Source organism: Copadichromis virginalis, linkage group LG12, assembly GCF_057382275.1.
Source record: "Copadichromis virginalis isolate Kocher_CV1m ecotype Utaka linkage group LG12, C_Virginalis_male_GT1.1, whole genome shotgun sequence".
Taxonomy (NCBI): Eukaryota; Metazoa; Chordata; class Actinopteri; order Cichliformes; family Cichlidae; genus Copadichromis; species Copadichromis virginalis.
In genome coordinates this window covers 41209848-41223553 of record NC_140629.1, presented here as the reverse complement: position 1 = coordinate 41223553, position 13706 = coordinate 41209848, and the positions used below count along the sequence as shown (strand labels likewise).

At 43.8% G+C, this 13706-nt stretch overlaps 1 protein-coding gene across 1 annotated transcript; it reads right to left on the bottom strand.

Annotated features, from left to right (window-relative positions):
• Positions 1 to 3417: 3417 nt before the first annotated feature.
• med27 (mediator complex subunit 27) lies at positions 3418 to 9427 on the bottom strand. The gene is made up of 8 exons (XM_085476646.1): positions 9177 to 9427; positions 8265 to 8409; positions 4397 to 4527; positions 4180 to 4273; positions 3983 to 4090; positions 3863 to 3904; positions 3710 to 3787; positions 3418 to 3625 (listed from the first exon to the last, which is right to left on the bottom strand). Exons 1-8 carry the CDS (start codon positions 9377 to 9379, stop codon positions 3491 to 3493), a joined length of 936 nt encoding a protein of 311 aa, XP_085332772.1. The 5' UTR covers positions 9380 to 9427; the 3' UTR covers positions 3418 to 3490.
• Positions 9428 to 13706: the final 4279 nt, after the last annotated feature.

Here is a 13706-nt window from a genome sequence, read left to right as displayed (position 1 = left end):
TTTGATTACTTTTAATGAGAAAAAGATAGCTGCTGTTAATTTAAGACAGCACTACGAGTCAAAACATCAGGACAAGCTGAAAAACCGAAATGCAGAGCAGAAACTACAGAAAGTAGAAGAGCTAAAGAAGAATCTGACATTTCAGCAGAGGTGGGTCGAGTATCCAAAAATTGTACTCAAGTAAGAGTAGCATTACTTTAAAAATATTATTACTCAAGTAAAAGTAGTCGTCAAAAAAGTTACTCAACTAAGAGTAAAAAAAGTACTTGGCAAAAAGACTACTCAAGTAGCCAGTAACTGTTTGAAATGTCAGATTTATTTTATAAATAAATGCTATCATGAAGCCAATACAGAAGAACCTTAAAGGAGTAGAGACGAGCTGTTTGCATGTGCGTTGAACTCTAGCGTCATTAACCAGGCTAGCTGTTAGCTTATAGCTCACGCTAGCTAACCAGCGAGCAGTTAAAAGGACAGCTGAAGCTGCACAAAACACCCACAAACTTATCTCACTACAATGTAGCGCCGAAAATATGACTTGCAGCTCGAGCTCGACACAGCTGCTGTAACATAAGACTGACATCCAGCTAACCACAGCTAAAAAGATATTTAGAGAAAACTTACCGTTTCCTCAGGTTACACGAGTTGAGTTGTTTCACGCTGAAAAGTTGTTGTTTTGGCTCTCACTGAAGACAGAGCTGTTCATTTGTGCTGCTTTTAAGCGAAACATTCTTTGTATGTGAGGCCAAGGGTGTTCATCCTCTTCAGCTCTAGCGTAGACTCTGCCATGTTTTCATGGGTTTCTTCTTTCTGTGTGTCCGCTACTTTGAAACGCTTGGGCCGCTCTGCCCGCCACAGTTTCAAACTGGTCATGTGACTGCATGGCCACATCTCATTGGTAAAAAAGTTACCGGAAACTCCACTGGCGGCATGTTATCTAATGTGTTAAACTAATTTAAAAAAAAAAGAACGAAAAAATAACGAGTCGAATTTTGCAAATGTAGCGGAGTAAAAGTACAGTTTCCTATGGGCTCAAAATGTGGTCATAAATATTTTGTACTTGTAAATCAGTTTTGTACTTGTAAATCAGGATTTGTATGTGTAAAAAGAATTTGTGTGTGTGTAAAAAAGATTAGTGTTGTGGACTTAGCCAAAAAATCCCTGCAAGTTACAAGTACGAATTTTGACCCTATTTTTCTTCCTTTCATCTGATTGGTCAATGTCATGTCAATCACAAATTAAACAATCCAATCAGAGAACAGATGGGTTTGGCTGTCGGAGGGGCGCTTTTTTTGAACTGCAGGTCCTTGAAGGGTAATACAGTTTGAAGCTGGAGGATCTCTATATAAATATCCGATAGCAGCTAGGTCCCCTAACTTTCAGCAGCTGTTGAAAGGATAAAGTTGTGGTATATCAGTGGTTAGAAACACCATCATTACTTTAGGATTAGTTTAACACAAAGTCAGGGCTGACCCGGGACCATTGCTGTGAGTCACAGTGCGCAGCATAAAGGTCCTTTCACATCAGACGCAGCATGTGCTGCTAATGCTAACTGCTAACTAAAAGCCAAGGATCCAGAATTTGTTGCGCTGGCTGCTGAGCTCTGTGGGTTTTTGCAGCAGCTCTACCTGTAGTAGATGCACCTGCACTCCTCTACAAGAGTTTCTGGTTTTTTTGCTAGTTCTTCAAATCTTCAATAAAAACATGTATGCTAATTCATAACAAAGAAAGCTTTGTAATGACCACATTTTGAGCCCATACGTTTCTTCTTCATAAATGTACTCAAGTAAAAGTAAAAAGTATCTTGCAAAAAAGGTACTTTAAAAGTACATTTTTTTTCAAAAACTTACTCAAGTAAATGTAACGGAGTAAATGTAACTCGTTACTACCCACCTCTGCATTTCAGCAGATGACTTTCACCAGTGCAAAATCACAAAGTGAAGCTGTTGTGAAAGCAAGTTTTATTGTAGCAGAGGAGCCAAATCAGCCCGGTACCACTCTGAAGAGCTGCATGATGAAGGTGTGCGACGTCTTGGGTCCAGACAAAATGCAGATTTTGGCAAATGTGAGCCTGAGCAGAAATACGATTGCTGATCGGGTTTGTGAGATGGCCACTGATTTAAGAACACAGTTGTGTGAAAGAAGCAAAAACTTCACTGCATACTCTCTTGCTGTGGATGAAAGTACAGACATGATGGACATTGCACAGCTGACCATCTTCATCCGTAAGGGGAGTGAATATTGGAAATTGAATCGATGCACGGGACAACGACAGGAAAAGACATTTTTTAAAAGTATTTCAAAGTGTAACTGACATGAAACTGCGCTGGGATAACAGATGGAGCGCTGGTGTTGTGCAGGATGTAAGATCTAGTAAGGATGCAGGAGAACTGTACTGGTGAGTTAACAGCATATCACTGCATCACACACCAGGAAACGCTGTGTAGTAAAGTCCTTAAAATGGAGCATGTAATGCTCACCGTGACGCAGACCGTACATTTTATCTGAGCTAAAGGATTAAATCACCGTCAGTTTCAGTCTTTTATGTGGGAAATAGATTCAGAGTTTGCCGACATTCCTCATCACACAGAGCTCCGCTGGCTGAGTTGGGGAAAAGTTCTCAGTAGTTTTTGAGCTCAGCAAGGAAACCTGTCAGTTCATGGACATGTATGATGTGGTGAAAGCGTTTCAAGTGAAGCTGTCACAAATGCACCAGTGCAACCTGCCTCACTTTCCCTGTTGCCAAGTAATGTTGAGCCAAGTCGGCGCACTTTGCTCCGTCTACATGCGGCTGGAACCTTGTGTTTGCTTTCATTTATTTTTTCTGGGGTTTTTGCTGCATGTTCATATTTCTAACTTGCATAATTGTGACAGGATATATTTTTATGGAGAGCAAAATATTTAAAGTTAAAGTTAATTTTTTTAAGTTATTTATTCTGGAATAATATTTCTGCCTGTTTTTATTCATATTTATGTTTAAAAAACATCGATTTAGTGTGTTTAAAAAATGTTTATCTTGTTTGGCCCACGACCTAAAGTGTGCCTTGAGTTTTGGCCCCCTATGCAATTGAGTTTGACACCTCTGCTGTACACTATGCCACTATGCACTCGGTTATGGCGTTCCACGTATGCCCCGCCTGCCAGCATCTTGCACCCTGCTGCTACGTGCTGGATTGTCTCAGGGGCATCTTTACACAGCCTGCACCTGGAGTCTTGCCCATACTGGCAGTCACGTTTCCCTGGGCAATATTATCAGAATCACCTTTATTTGGCCAAGTTTGTGCACAGAAATCAATTTGACTCAACTTTGGGGGTTTTTGCATACAGAAAGCAAACTTTGTAAAAATATATAAATAAATAAATTTAAGCCATGAACAGGCTCACGGCTCAGCAGACATCAATAACAGCTTCACTCACACATCTGTACAAAACAAACTTTATTGAAACACCTTTACATAAAGAAAAACTTTACAGATAAACAGGAAGTGTCCTGTTACATGCGACAGGTGTCATGAAACGCCTCCAGGGTCCTAAAGTCCCTCCAAGTGGGAGGAAGTCCGTCCTGCAGGAAACGGCCACAACGCTGACATGACGACTGGAAGAGCTTTATGTAGCTCCGCAGCCAGGTCTGAGAGGGCGACACAGAGGGGTCAGACACAGACAGGCAACGACAGAGGGTAATCAGATTACTCTGGTGCCCGATTACTCTCACCATGAAAGACCGCACAACGACGTCTGGCATCTGAGGCAGCTGGTAGTGCAGCAGGGCGGTGGTGGCGTGGTCTGTTACCTGCAAGCACCTGGCTAATCAGGGCTCCGAATGCTAGGCCCACATATCAACTTCTATGCATCTGAGATCTCTTACCTTCTGAAACACCTGGTACTGGGACTTGGTCCAGATATCCAGCTGACGAGGACAAAAGAACAGGTTACCGTGGTTACCTGGGACACATAATCAGCTGTTACCTGTCAGGCGAACACTCACCTTTCCTTCCTCGTTGTAAACGTTTTCGTTGAATCCTCGAACGATGGTTCTGTCGATAAACAGCGACCGCATCACAACGATGGCCTTCAGCACCTTCCCCAGAGTCACCTGGGACGGAGACAGGTGAGACAGACACATGTTACCTGATCTGAAAACACCTGTGGGCACAAAGTGTGTTTAAATGTGTATTCTACTACCAGCAGCACAGCCGACGTCCCGTTGGGTCTAAACAGCTCAATGGTCATATCAGGAAACAGCCTGCCGATGCGAGAGATGACATCATCCACGTACCTGTGACAGGTGTGACAGGTGCCCGTGTGTTAGTGTGAAAGGATAAACCAGGGGAACCGCAGCATAAAGGTGTGAAATAGTTTACTGTAGCACTGTTGTAGTATTTTGTGCAATAGTACTCACTGTGGAGGCAGTACCAGAGTACTGGGTTGGACTTTGGGCCGTCTCTTGGCTGATGCTCCCATCTGATTGGCTGATCGCTTCAGCGACTGCTGGTTCAACAAACTGGAGGCCAAGCTAGCGTGATACTGCAACTACACATACACACAAACACAGCGTGAGGATTTGACGGTAGGCGGGGCCTCTAAACATGGATTAAACGTTTTCCTCACACTCAAAGACGCTCAGCCTGCATCCGACCTCACAAGTGTCCACACGAGGACAATCCCAGTGTCCTCTGTCTGTCTGACTGTCAGGCAGTAAAAACATGGAGGCAGCGTCCGGGTGGGTGGTCCCTGACCAGTTTACAGGGAGTGGTTTTATCACGTCCATGTTTTTGCAAACACGACGGCGACGGTGGAAGGACTCATCTTCAGCCTTCGTAAACGAGGGCCGCCGCTGGCTTGGTCTGTGGTGGCAGCTCCATGAGCTCCAGCTGTGGACCAACATCAAAGCACCTGACACGCTCAGAGCAGCTGAAGAGTCGCGATCAAGAACTCGCTGATTAATGAGACACAGCTGACACAGTGGGTATCAGAGGCGGGGGCTGATTCTGTTGGTCTGAAAACGCTACGAACCATCAGCTGCACACAGAGGCTTGTCACAACCACGTCTGTCTGCGGTCAACACTCGACTTTAACAAACCGAAACAAAACAAACAACTGAGGTTACAAAGGTCGTCCTTTGTGCTTATAACATGTGAAACAGTCAAATAAAAAACCTCACACGACAGAAGCTGAAGTCCAAACAGCGATGATAAAACCGACACAGCAGGTTTGTGTCCCATGGCGTGTGGAAACTCCCACCGTCGCCATATTTCCCTATCTGGTATGACTGAAACACGCACGCTCAGCACGGTGTGTTAGGTAGAAGGTTTTGAGGTTTGGCGGGGGGATTAATGATGCATTCGCAGTGTGTGGGAGAAAAAAAAAAAACGTGCAGACACCGTAATATTTCCATGGCAACCCATACTCGATGGTTACGATAACGCCATTTTAACCATCGTATGTGGACAAACTCGTTAAGTATATTCGATACATGGCCCAGCCCTCACTCCAGCTCAACATCCATCTTCGACCCCGCAGTAACCACAAGTCTTTAATTCCAGTTACAGTCCCTACACATTTATCTATCACTCACCCAGCTGGCTCACATTACAGCAGCCTTCACGCCAACATGTGTAAAAACAATTGTGTTGCTAGGCGATCCAGTGTGTCGTAGCTACTTTAATTTCTGTGGCTTCTCCGGTTCGAGGTAAAAGTGGTTATATTTATTTCTTTTGATCCAACACGCCCCAAAAGCCAGTATTTGATGAATACGCCCAAAGTCATGAAATATGAGATGCACAGTGCTGATGGCACCGGGTCACCTGACTCAAACAGTCCTCATCATGACGTGTCTGCAAACCCGAACATTACAGCGAACAAGAGGCACGTCCTGCTTCAGACCAGCCAGCCAACAGAGCTACTCTCTGCTAAAGGCACGGACCGCTCATGAACGGCAGGACACAGCGACCCCGCTACACTGACGCTCAGCTGTCGTCTCCTCCGCTCAGTTAGCTATGATGGTGCTAAACATGCCTTTCTTGAATTGTTAAATCTGTGACGGTGTGTCACAGCAGGGCTCCGTGGGGAAATGTCCAGGTTCAGGTCCACTTTGATCTCGCTGTGAACAGGGCGGTTGCTCTGAGGTCCTCATCAGCAATGGTCCCTCTAAGCTGCGCGCGTGCGCAATTGCGCACAGAAAAAAAAATCTAACCTGAATTGAAATTAAAATGAAAACTTTAACAATCCTGTTCTGCAGTGTTAGTCAGTGACTGGCTGCTCCCGTATGGGATCAGAACGATGCCACCTTATCCCACAGTCCAGCCAATGATGCGATTCACATTCGTATAGATACGCAGCTAATCAACGTCGCTGACAGGCTCTGACAGCGTCCTTATGTGCCGACACCGGTGTTTAGCTAGCAAAGCGGCTGATGTGGAGTGAAGCCACGTTAATGACAACGTGTACAACCATTGGAGATGTGAGCAGCACAGACGAACAACTGACGGACAAAGTGTGGACTTTATACCAGTTTTTAAATTGTGTTGATCGGCCACGTAAAACCAGAGTTATGATAAAATATCTGCAATGTTTGTTTTTCTTCCTGAATACTGTCGTTGTTTATATTTACTGCAGGAAGAAACGGTAAAAACTGCGTTTTATAAGGAAAACCCCCTGAGCAAAAACAACACCCCTCCCCCAGCCTCTCCTATTGGTGGAAAAATGTACCATGTGGACCAATCACAAAATGATATGGCAACATGGCATTTATTGTTTAGGGAGGGGGAAGTTTTAGGAGTGATGGCGTGTTTGAGATGTGAGAGATTTGCAATGTTTAGCACTAATCTTGTGTCGTCAGTGTGTCGTCAGTGTGTCGTCAGTGTGTCGTCAGTGTGTAGTTAGTGTGTAGTCAGTGTGTCGTCAGTGTGTAGTCAGTGTGTCGTCAGTGTGTCGTCAGTGTGTCGTCAGTGTGTCGTCAGTGTGTCGTCAGTGTGTAGTCAGTGTGTAGTCAGTGTGTCGTCAGTGTGTCGTTAGTGTGTCGTTAGTGTGTCGTCAGTGTGTAGTTAGTGTGTAGTCAGTGTGTCGTCAGTGTGTCGTCAGTGTGTAGTTAGTGTGTAGTCAGTGTGTAGTTAGTGTGTAGTCAGTGTGTAGTCAGTGTGTAGTTAGTGTGTAAATGGTAAATGGCCTGTATTTATATAGCGCTTTTCTAGTCCCTAAGGACCCCAAAGCGCTTTACATATCCAGTCATCCACCCATTCACACACACATCCACACACTGGTGATGGCAGCTACATTGTAGCCACAGCCACCCTGGGGCGCACTGACAGAGGCGAGGCTGCCGGACACTGGCGCCACCGGGCCCTCTGACCACCACCAGTAGGCAACGGGTGAAGTGTCTTGCCCAAGGACACAACGACCGTGTCAGTGTGTAGTCAGTGTGTAGTCAGTGTGTAGTCAGTGTGTAGTTAGTGTGTAGTTAGTGTGTAGTCAGTGTGTAGTCAGTGTGTAGTTAGTGTGTAGTTAGTGTGTAGTTAGTGTGTAGTGTAGTCAGTAGTGTTGTGTGTCAGAACAATGAGGCGACTGCTGAGTGTTACAGGTGTTACAGCAGTGATACATCTGCTGCTGTCAGGCCTGCAGGTATCAGGCTGTTGTTCTCCTTCGTCTCATAGTGGACAGAAATTATTTTTTGGAGCGGCACAAATAATCTGTGTGGCATCAGAGTTGATGCAGAACAGCTGATTGTTCTGTAAATAGTTTGAAATGTTTATTTAAAAACGCTTTGGCTGCATTTTTAGGTAAACAGCTGCAAAAAGCTTTGTTTGCATAACTCAGTTACTTTTTTGAAGAAGTAACTATATAATTAACTGCCCAACATTGGTCATTGTTTACTGTATTTGCAGACAGAGTTACAGACTCTCTCCCAGACCACAGACTCATAATACAGTCAGAGCTTTATGAAAGAATAAAGAAAGAAAGCTTTGTTTTCAAACTTGGAGTTCAAGTTATTTTTCCTTCCAATAGTGTTAACATGCTACAGGTCATGAACAAGATTGTTTTTAATTGTCATTGTAAGTAGGCTGAAGCAGTTAATTTAAAGTAGTCTAACATAAATGCTGTAATTTGATTACTTTAATAAACCTATGTGACTTGGATGCTGGTGTGACCACACTGCACACGTCTGATGTTGCTCACAGTGGTCCAAGGGACGCTCAGGGAGTTTGTGTGTTCATGAAACATTAGAGGGAACGTTGATCATCAGTGAACAGGAAGTGCACGTTAGCGGTTACCTTGTTGGACCACTTGTATGCCTGCAGCAGCTGAGAGTACAGAGGAGTTTTATCCTGCACCGGGTCCAGACTCAGCAGACCGCTGTTATGGAGGGGGTGGGACTCTGAGGGGCGACCAACCAATCCGCTGAGACGCTCCAGCTCACTGACAGACAGACAGAGAGACGGATTTTCAGTCGCCAGAGAAAGTCAAACCGTAAAAACGTGTTTAGGATTAAAAAGTCATAAAATAACAGTCAGAGGTCAGGCTCACTTCAGCCTGCTCGAGCATGGCTGATTACACTTAGACTCTCAGTAAACATGGACCTAAAATCATCCTGACCATCAGCTGCTGTCTTGTCTCAAAATACACTCCAAGTGTTGCTCTGTGGCACGGAAAGTCGCCTTCAGTTTAGGATGTATTCAGAAAATGAACTTTATATTTTAATAATTCCCGTGAGGAAGATGCATATCTGCTCTGAGGATCCAGAATTCCCTTTGGACAGTATTTCAAGTTTCCACACCAACGACACAGCGACAGTAGGTGCTTGGCAGCTGTTAGAATCAGGAATCAGAATGCTTTATCAATCCCTAAGAAAATTATGTATCTGAATGGACCCTCTTCTGTCAGCATGTCTTTGTGTATTAACTCTTAAATCAGCAGAAATATGAATGGACCCTGGTCTGTTATGAGTCTGTCAGCATGTCTTTGTGTATTAACTCTTAAATCAGCAGAAATATGAACGGACCCTGGTCCGTCAGCATGTCTTTGTGTATTAACTCTTAAATCAGCAGAAATATGAATGGACCCTGGTCTGTCAGCATGTCTTTGTGTATTAACTCTTAAATCGGCAGAAATATGAATGGACCCTGGTCTGGGGGTTAGTGTGTTTTTCTGTAGGCTGGATCCTGACGGACAGTGTTTGGACTCACTTGAGGTCTCTGTTGACCGCCTCTAGGTTTTGCTGGAATTCGGATATAAACTGCTTCTCTCGACCCTCCAGCGTCTCGCGATTCTTCATGCCGTCCTTCAGGAACTCGAACACGCGGCTCACGCTGGAGCGCAGCGCCTGGATGCCGCTGATGGCGTGAGAAAACGCATCCAGGTTCACTCCGACATTCACCACGTCCGCCATCTTCTCTGCTTTCCCCCCCCCCCCGGCTGCTGGCGCGCGTTGATGACGTTTAGGAAGTCGTTAAAAAAAACAAAAAAACGTGACCCTGACTGGAAAGGCAATCTTACAGTCATTGGATGATGATGTAAATAAATGTAAAGATAGAAGGTTAAAGGTCACAGGTGTTTACATGCAGGGCTGGACTGGAACAAAAAATCGGCCCGGGCATTTTGACTAGAGACCGGCCCACCAGGTATTATAGGAAAAACCATAAAGCCTTTGAATGGAAACAAACGCTGTTGTCACAGTGATGTACACTGTGTTGTTGGTATATATGTATCAGTCTAATAAACTTAAACCTACACCATCCTGCATATTCTGGTATTCTACAAGACATAATGTGGATTGCACAACACTGGTCACTATATTCTTCATTTCCAGTTAATACTTGTACAGCTGCTGTTATTGTGTATATATTTATTTATATTTCTTCATACATTCTTATATAGTTCTATATTGTGTATTTTGTTGTACAGTTATTTTATTTTCAACTTTAATTTATATATTTTATCTTATTCTTCCCAGTTAAATTTACCCTTCATTCTAATTTGTGTTGTACAGTTATTTCATTTTTAATCTTAATTTATATTTTATTCCTTCCTAGTTAAATTTACCCTTTTTAATTTTTCATATTTATTTCCTATCTTATTCATAGCCTTTTCCCTTTTTTGTTTTCTTTAGGTCACGAGCAGTTGTCAAAGCATTTCACTACATATCGTACTGTGTATGACTGTGTACGTGACAAATAAAATTTGAATTTGAATTTAAACAGTACCTGGAAGCAGACTGCTTGGTCGAGTTAACCTCCTGAACTATCTACAGCACATGGTGAAAACCTGAAATTAAGACAGAGGAGACTAGAGGTGAGACATGATCATTACTGATTACTGATGACAGATTTAGATATATTTTCATAAACTATTCATTTGCCACATCAATAAACAGCATGGCAGGGCAAAATATGTTTTCTAACATGGCAACCTTTACAAAGTGAAAGGAGACAGAAAGACAGGTGAGAAAGAATTTTACACAGTACTGGTACAGAATCTAGAAAATGTGGGAAAATACTGGCATCATATACAGTACTTACTTCTGAAGAAATTATGATTGGACCCTTTCTGCTATTTGCACATTTTTTGCACATTTTTTACTGTAAATTTCTAAGTTAATTTTTAAATTTTGTAGTAACCTGTAAATTGTAGATACTGTAAAACTTTTTTCTGTCATTTAATGGTTGGGCATTGTACAGCTACAAGCATTTCATCCCCATGTCATACTGTGTATGGTTGTGTGTGTGTGTGACAAATAAAATTTGAATTTGAATTTGAAAAAAATTACTATGTACAATAATGGATTTCTATGCATTTTACAGCAGATCAAAACGTTTGTTGTAAGATTCAGATAATTATTTGTTAAAAGCGAGACATTTTAAATGAGAATAAGAGAGAAAAGTATTTCCTTGTGCCCCCCTCTCCCTGTTAAAGTCCTACCTGCCCCCCTGGCAACACTTTGCTAGATCCGCCCCTGCACAGTTACCAGCTGTCAGCTGCTTAGAAAAGGATCCTGGTGTTATTTGTCTCTCAGAAACAGTTCATAACTTCAACTCATCCATGTCACCTAAAAGGTAAACCTGTTTCTCCATCACCTGTTCAGCTCTGATGGTTCAGTAAGGACATCTCCTGGTTTCATCTGCATGTTTCCCTCTCACCACACATCCAAACCGACATCATGACCAGCAGCTTTACAGCTGTGGCTCCAGCAAACATCAGCTGATACTAGAAATTAATATTAAATAAATTTTAGCAACAGCTGATCAAGCTTAAACGTGCTGCTGAACCTGAAGTTCAGTTCTCCTGACACTCGGACCGGCGGCTGCTTCGGGTCTCTGCTCCTCCTGCCTTTCCGTCATCCACCTGCTGGCCTCCACCACTTGCTAATGTTACTGAATCTGTGGCAGCTCCGCGATAGCCACCACCAAACAACTGAGTTATCTTTACACATCTCCCAGCATCTGGCCAATCCACCACCTTTCATTGTTTATACCGTTACGGTTAAAAACGGGAAAAAAACCCCCATCGGCCCATAAAAACGAGGCATACCGGGCAAACGCCCGGTATGCCCGATGGCCAGTCCAGCTATGTTTACATGTAACCGTGACCTTTGTTCATTCTGCTTCCCCGGAGACAAAAATCACCTGACCTCTGAGATTCTTAATGAGCACTGAAGGTCCGGGGAACCCCCTTTTAACAGGAAGTCACCTCCAACAGGCCCAGGCTGAGGGAGTGGCAGTTGGTCAGGGGTAGGCCAAACCAATCTTCTGCCATCAGTTTTTAGTTTGTTTGTTTTCTTTTGCCTATTTGATTTGGTTCTTTAGCCATTAGAATTATTGTCTGAAGGCCAAGATGCCCAACAGATTTACTTTACCAAGTGCATCATCACGGCCTTGCCATATCGGTCCATTGGATTAACCTTTGTTATTTATTTTATTTTATTTTCAGTAGTTAGAGACGGGACAGACATGACCTCAACAGGTGAAAAAAAGAAGAGAAAACAAGCAAAAAAGAGAGCAACATAATAAACACAACACCATTGCAATAATCTAGCTAAGTGTAAATAACAGTAAATGTTATTGTGCAGCACGCAGGGCTGACAGTGCACAATGTGCTTTGGGTTAGCAACCAAGAAAGGTGCCATCAGTTGCTGCCCAGTGATGCCAACCACGTGTGCAAGCTCAGCAGGTGAGTGAAACAACCCGTGGCTGAGAGCAGGAACTGGACTCCCAGGTGTTCCCACATTGACTACAATCTGGGACTCTGGGACTCAACAGCTGTGTGAGGAGCAGGGTGGGTTTAGAGTCAGGATGGACTGGATGGAGCCGAGGTGCTGCAGGAGGCCGTGCGCTCATATGTGGAGCCTCGCTGCAGGACAGTGGCCTTGATCCAGGTGTCCTGGAAGCACAGGATGGGCTTGGGATGCGTTCCTGCTGGGGCGAAGCCTCAGAGGTCTCAGATATTTGCCATAAACTAAAACATGTGGCAGTCCTAAGGAGCCGACAGCACAGCAGTGATGCAAAAGAAGCGTAGCTCTAAAAATTCTCTTCAAACTAGCCAGTAAAAGCAGAAAGATTCCTGAGATTATAGGAAGTTTCCATCAGGATCTGACTGATAGGTTTGTAGCTCGAACCTATTCGCTGGAACGTTAAGGACAATCTGCTACGCAGCAAAAAGCAAGACTCAAGGCACCAAAGTTCTCTGGTTTACTCATGCATGAGGGAGACCTGGCTGGAGCCAAGCGTCGTTCCACCACTTGACCACTGTCAGACTCTCAGCCAGGTTTCCCCACAGCACTCCTTTTATTGTGGCTACATGAATATGCATAGGGTCATTAACATATAGCATCTTACATAGGTATACATGTAAACAAAGAATACTGTGTGTGTGTGTGTGTGTGTGTGTGTGTGTGTGTGTGTGTGTGTGGTACTGCTGATCAAAGGGTCATATAACATGAAGGCAAACATCCTTGGTCAGGAAGAGGGTAGACCCCCCCCCGGTGAGGAAGTCCAGCAGTTCATCTAAACAGAAAAGCACTTAGACTAGAACAGACGTAGCTACGTTAATCCTACCATAAAACAATGAAGACAAGGTACGACCTCTCCCGTGCTCCCAGGATGTGGGTGTGCATTCTAGTGTGGAATACACACCAAGCCTTTGCAGCCTGTTAAAGATCACACAACCTATCACTACACAATTGATTATACACCTCTAAGAATATATGGTTAAATATTTCCTAATACAAATGACAATAATAAAATCTAAACCCAACACTGACCCTGATGGTCGTTTTTGCTGTAATGCTCCAATGATTTCATAAATTTGTTGCATATATTTTATAATTTAATCATCAGGGATCTTTTTACTGAGCAGCGATGTAACGTTTGGCTAAAAGGCTCTCACAGAGCTGCAGGTGGACCTGAACTAGAACCACCACATCATCAGCTCATAGCTCAAAGACTCCACCTCCTGTCAGACCGGGGGACGTGGTCTCCGCCCATCAACCCATTCCTGGCCATTTCGTTTATTTGTGACTGACACCTTTGTTTACCTGAGCAGGTGCAGAATATCAATATTAAATCTCAGAGGAAAAAAGTTTGTTTCCTGTCAGGATCAGATGCCAGTCATGTGACTAGCGGGGTTATTCACCCCTTGCTATCAACCGTCAGATGAACCGTTTTACCACCTGATCCAGAGAGAGAGAGCGAGAGGGAGGGCTGAGCCATCAGAGCGACAGA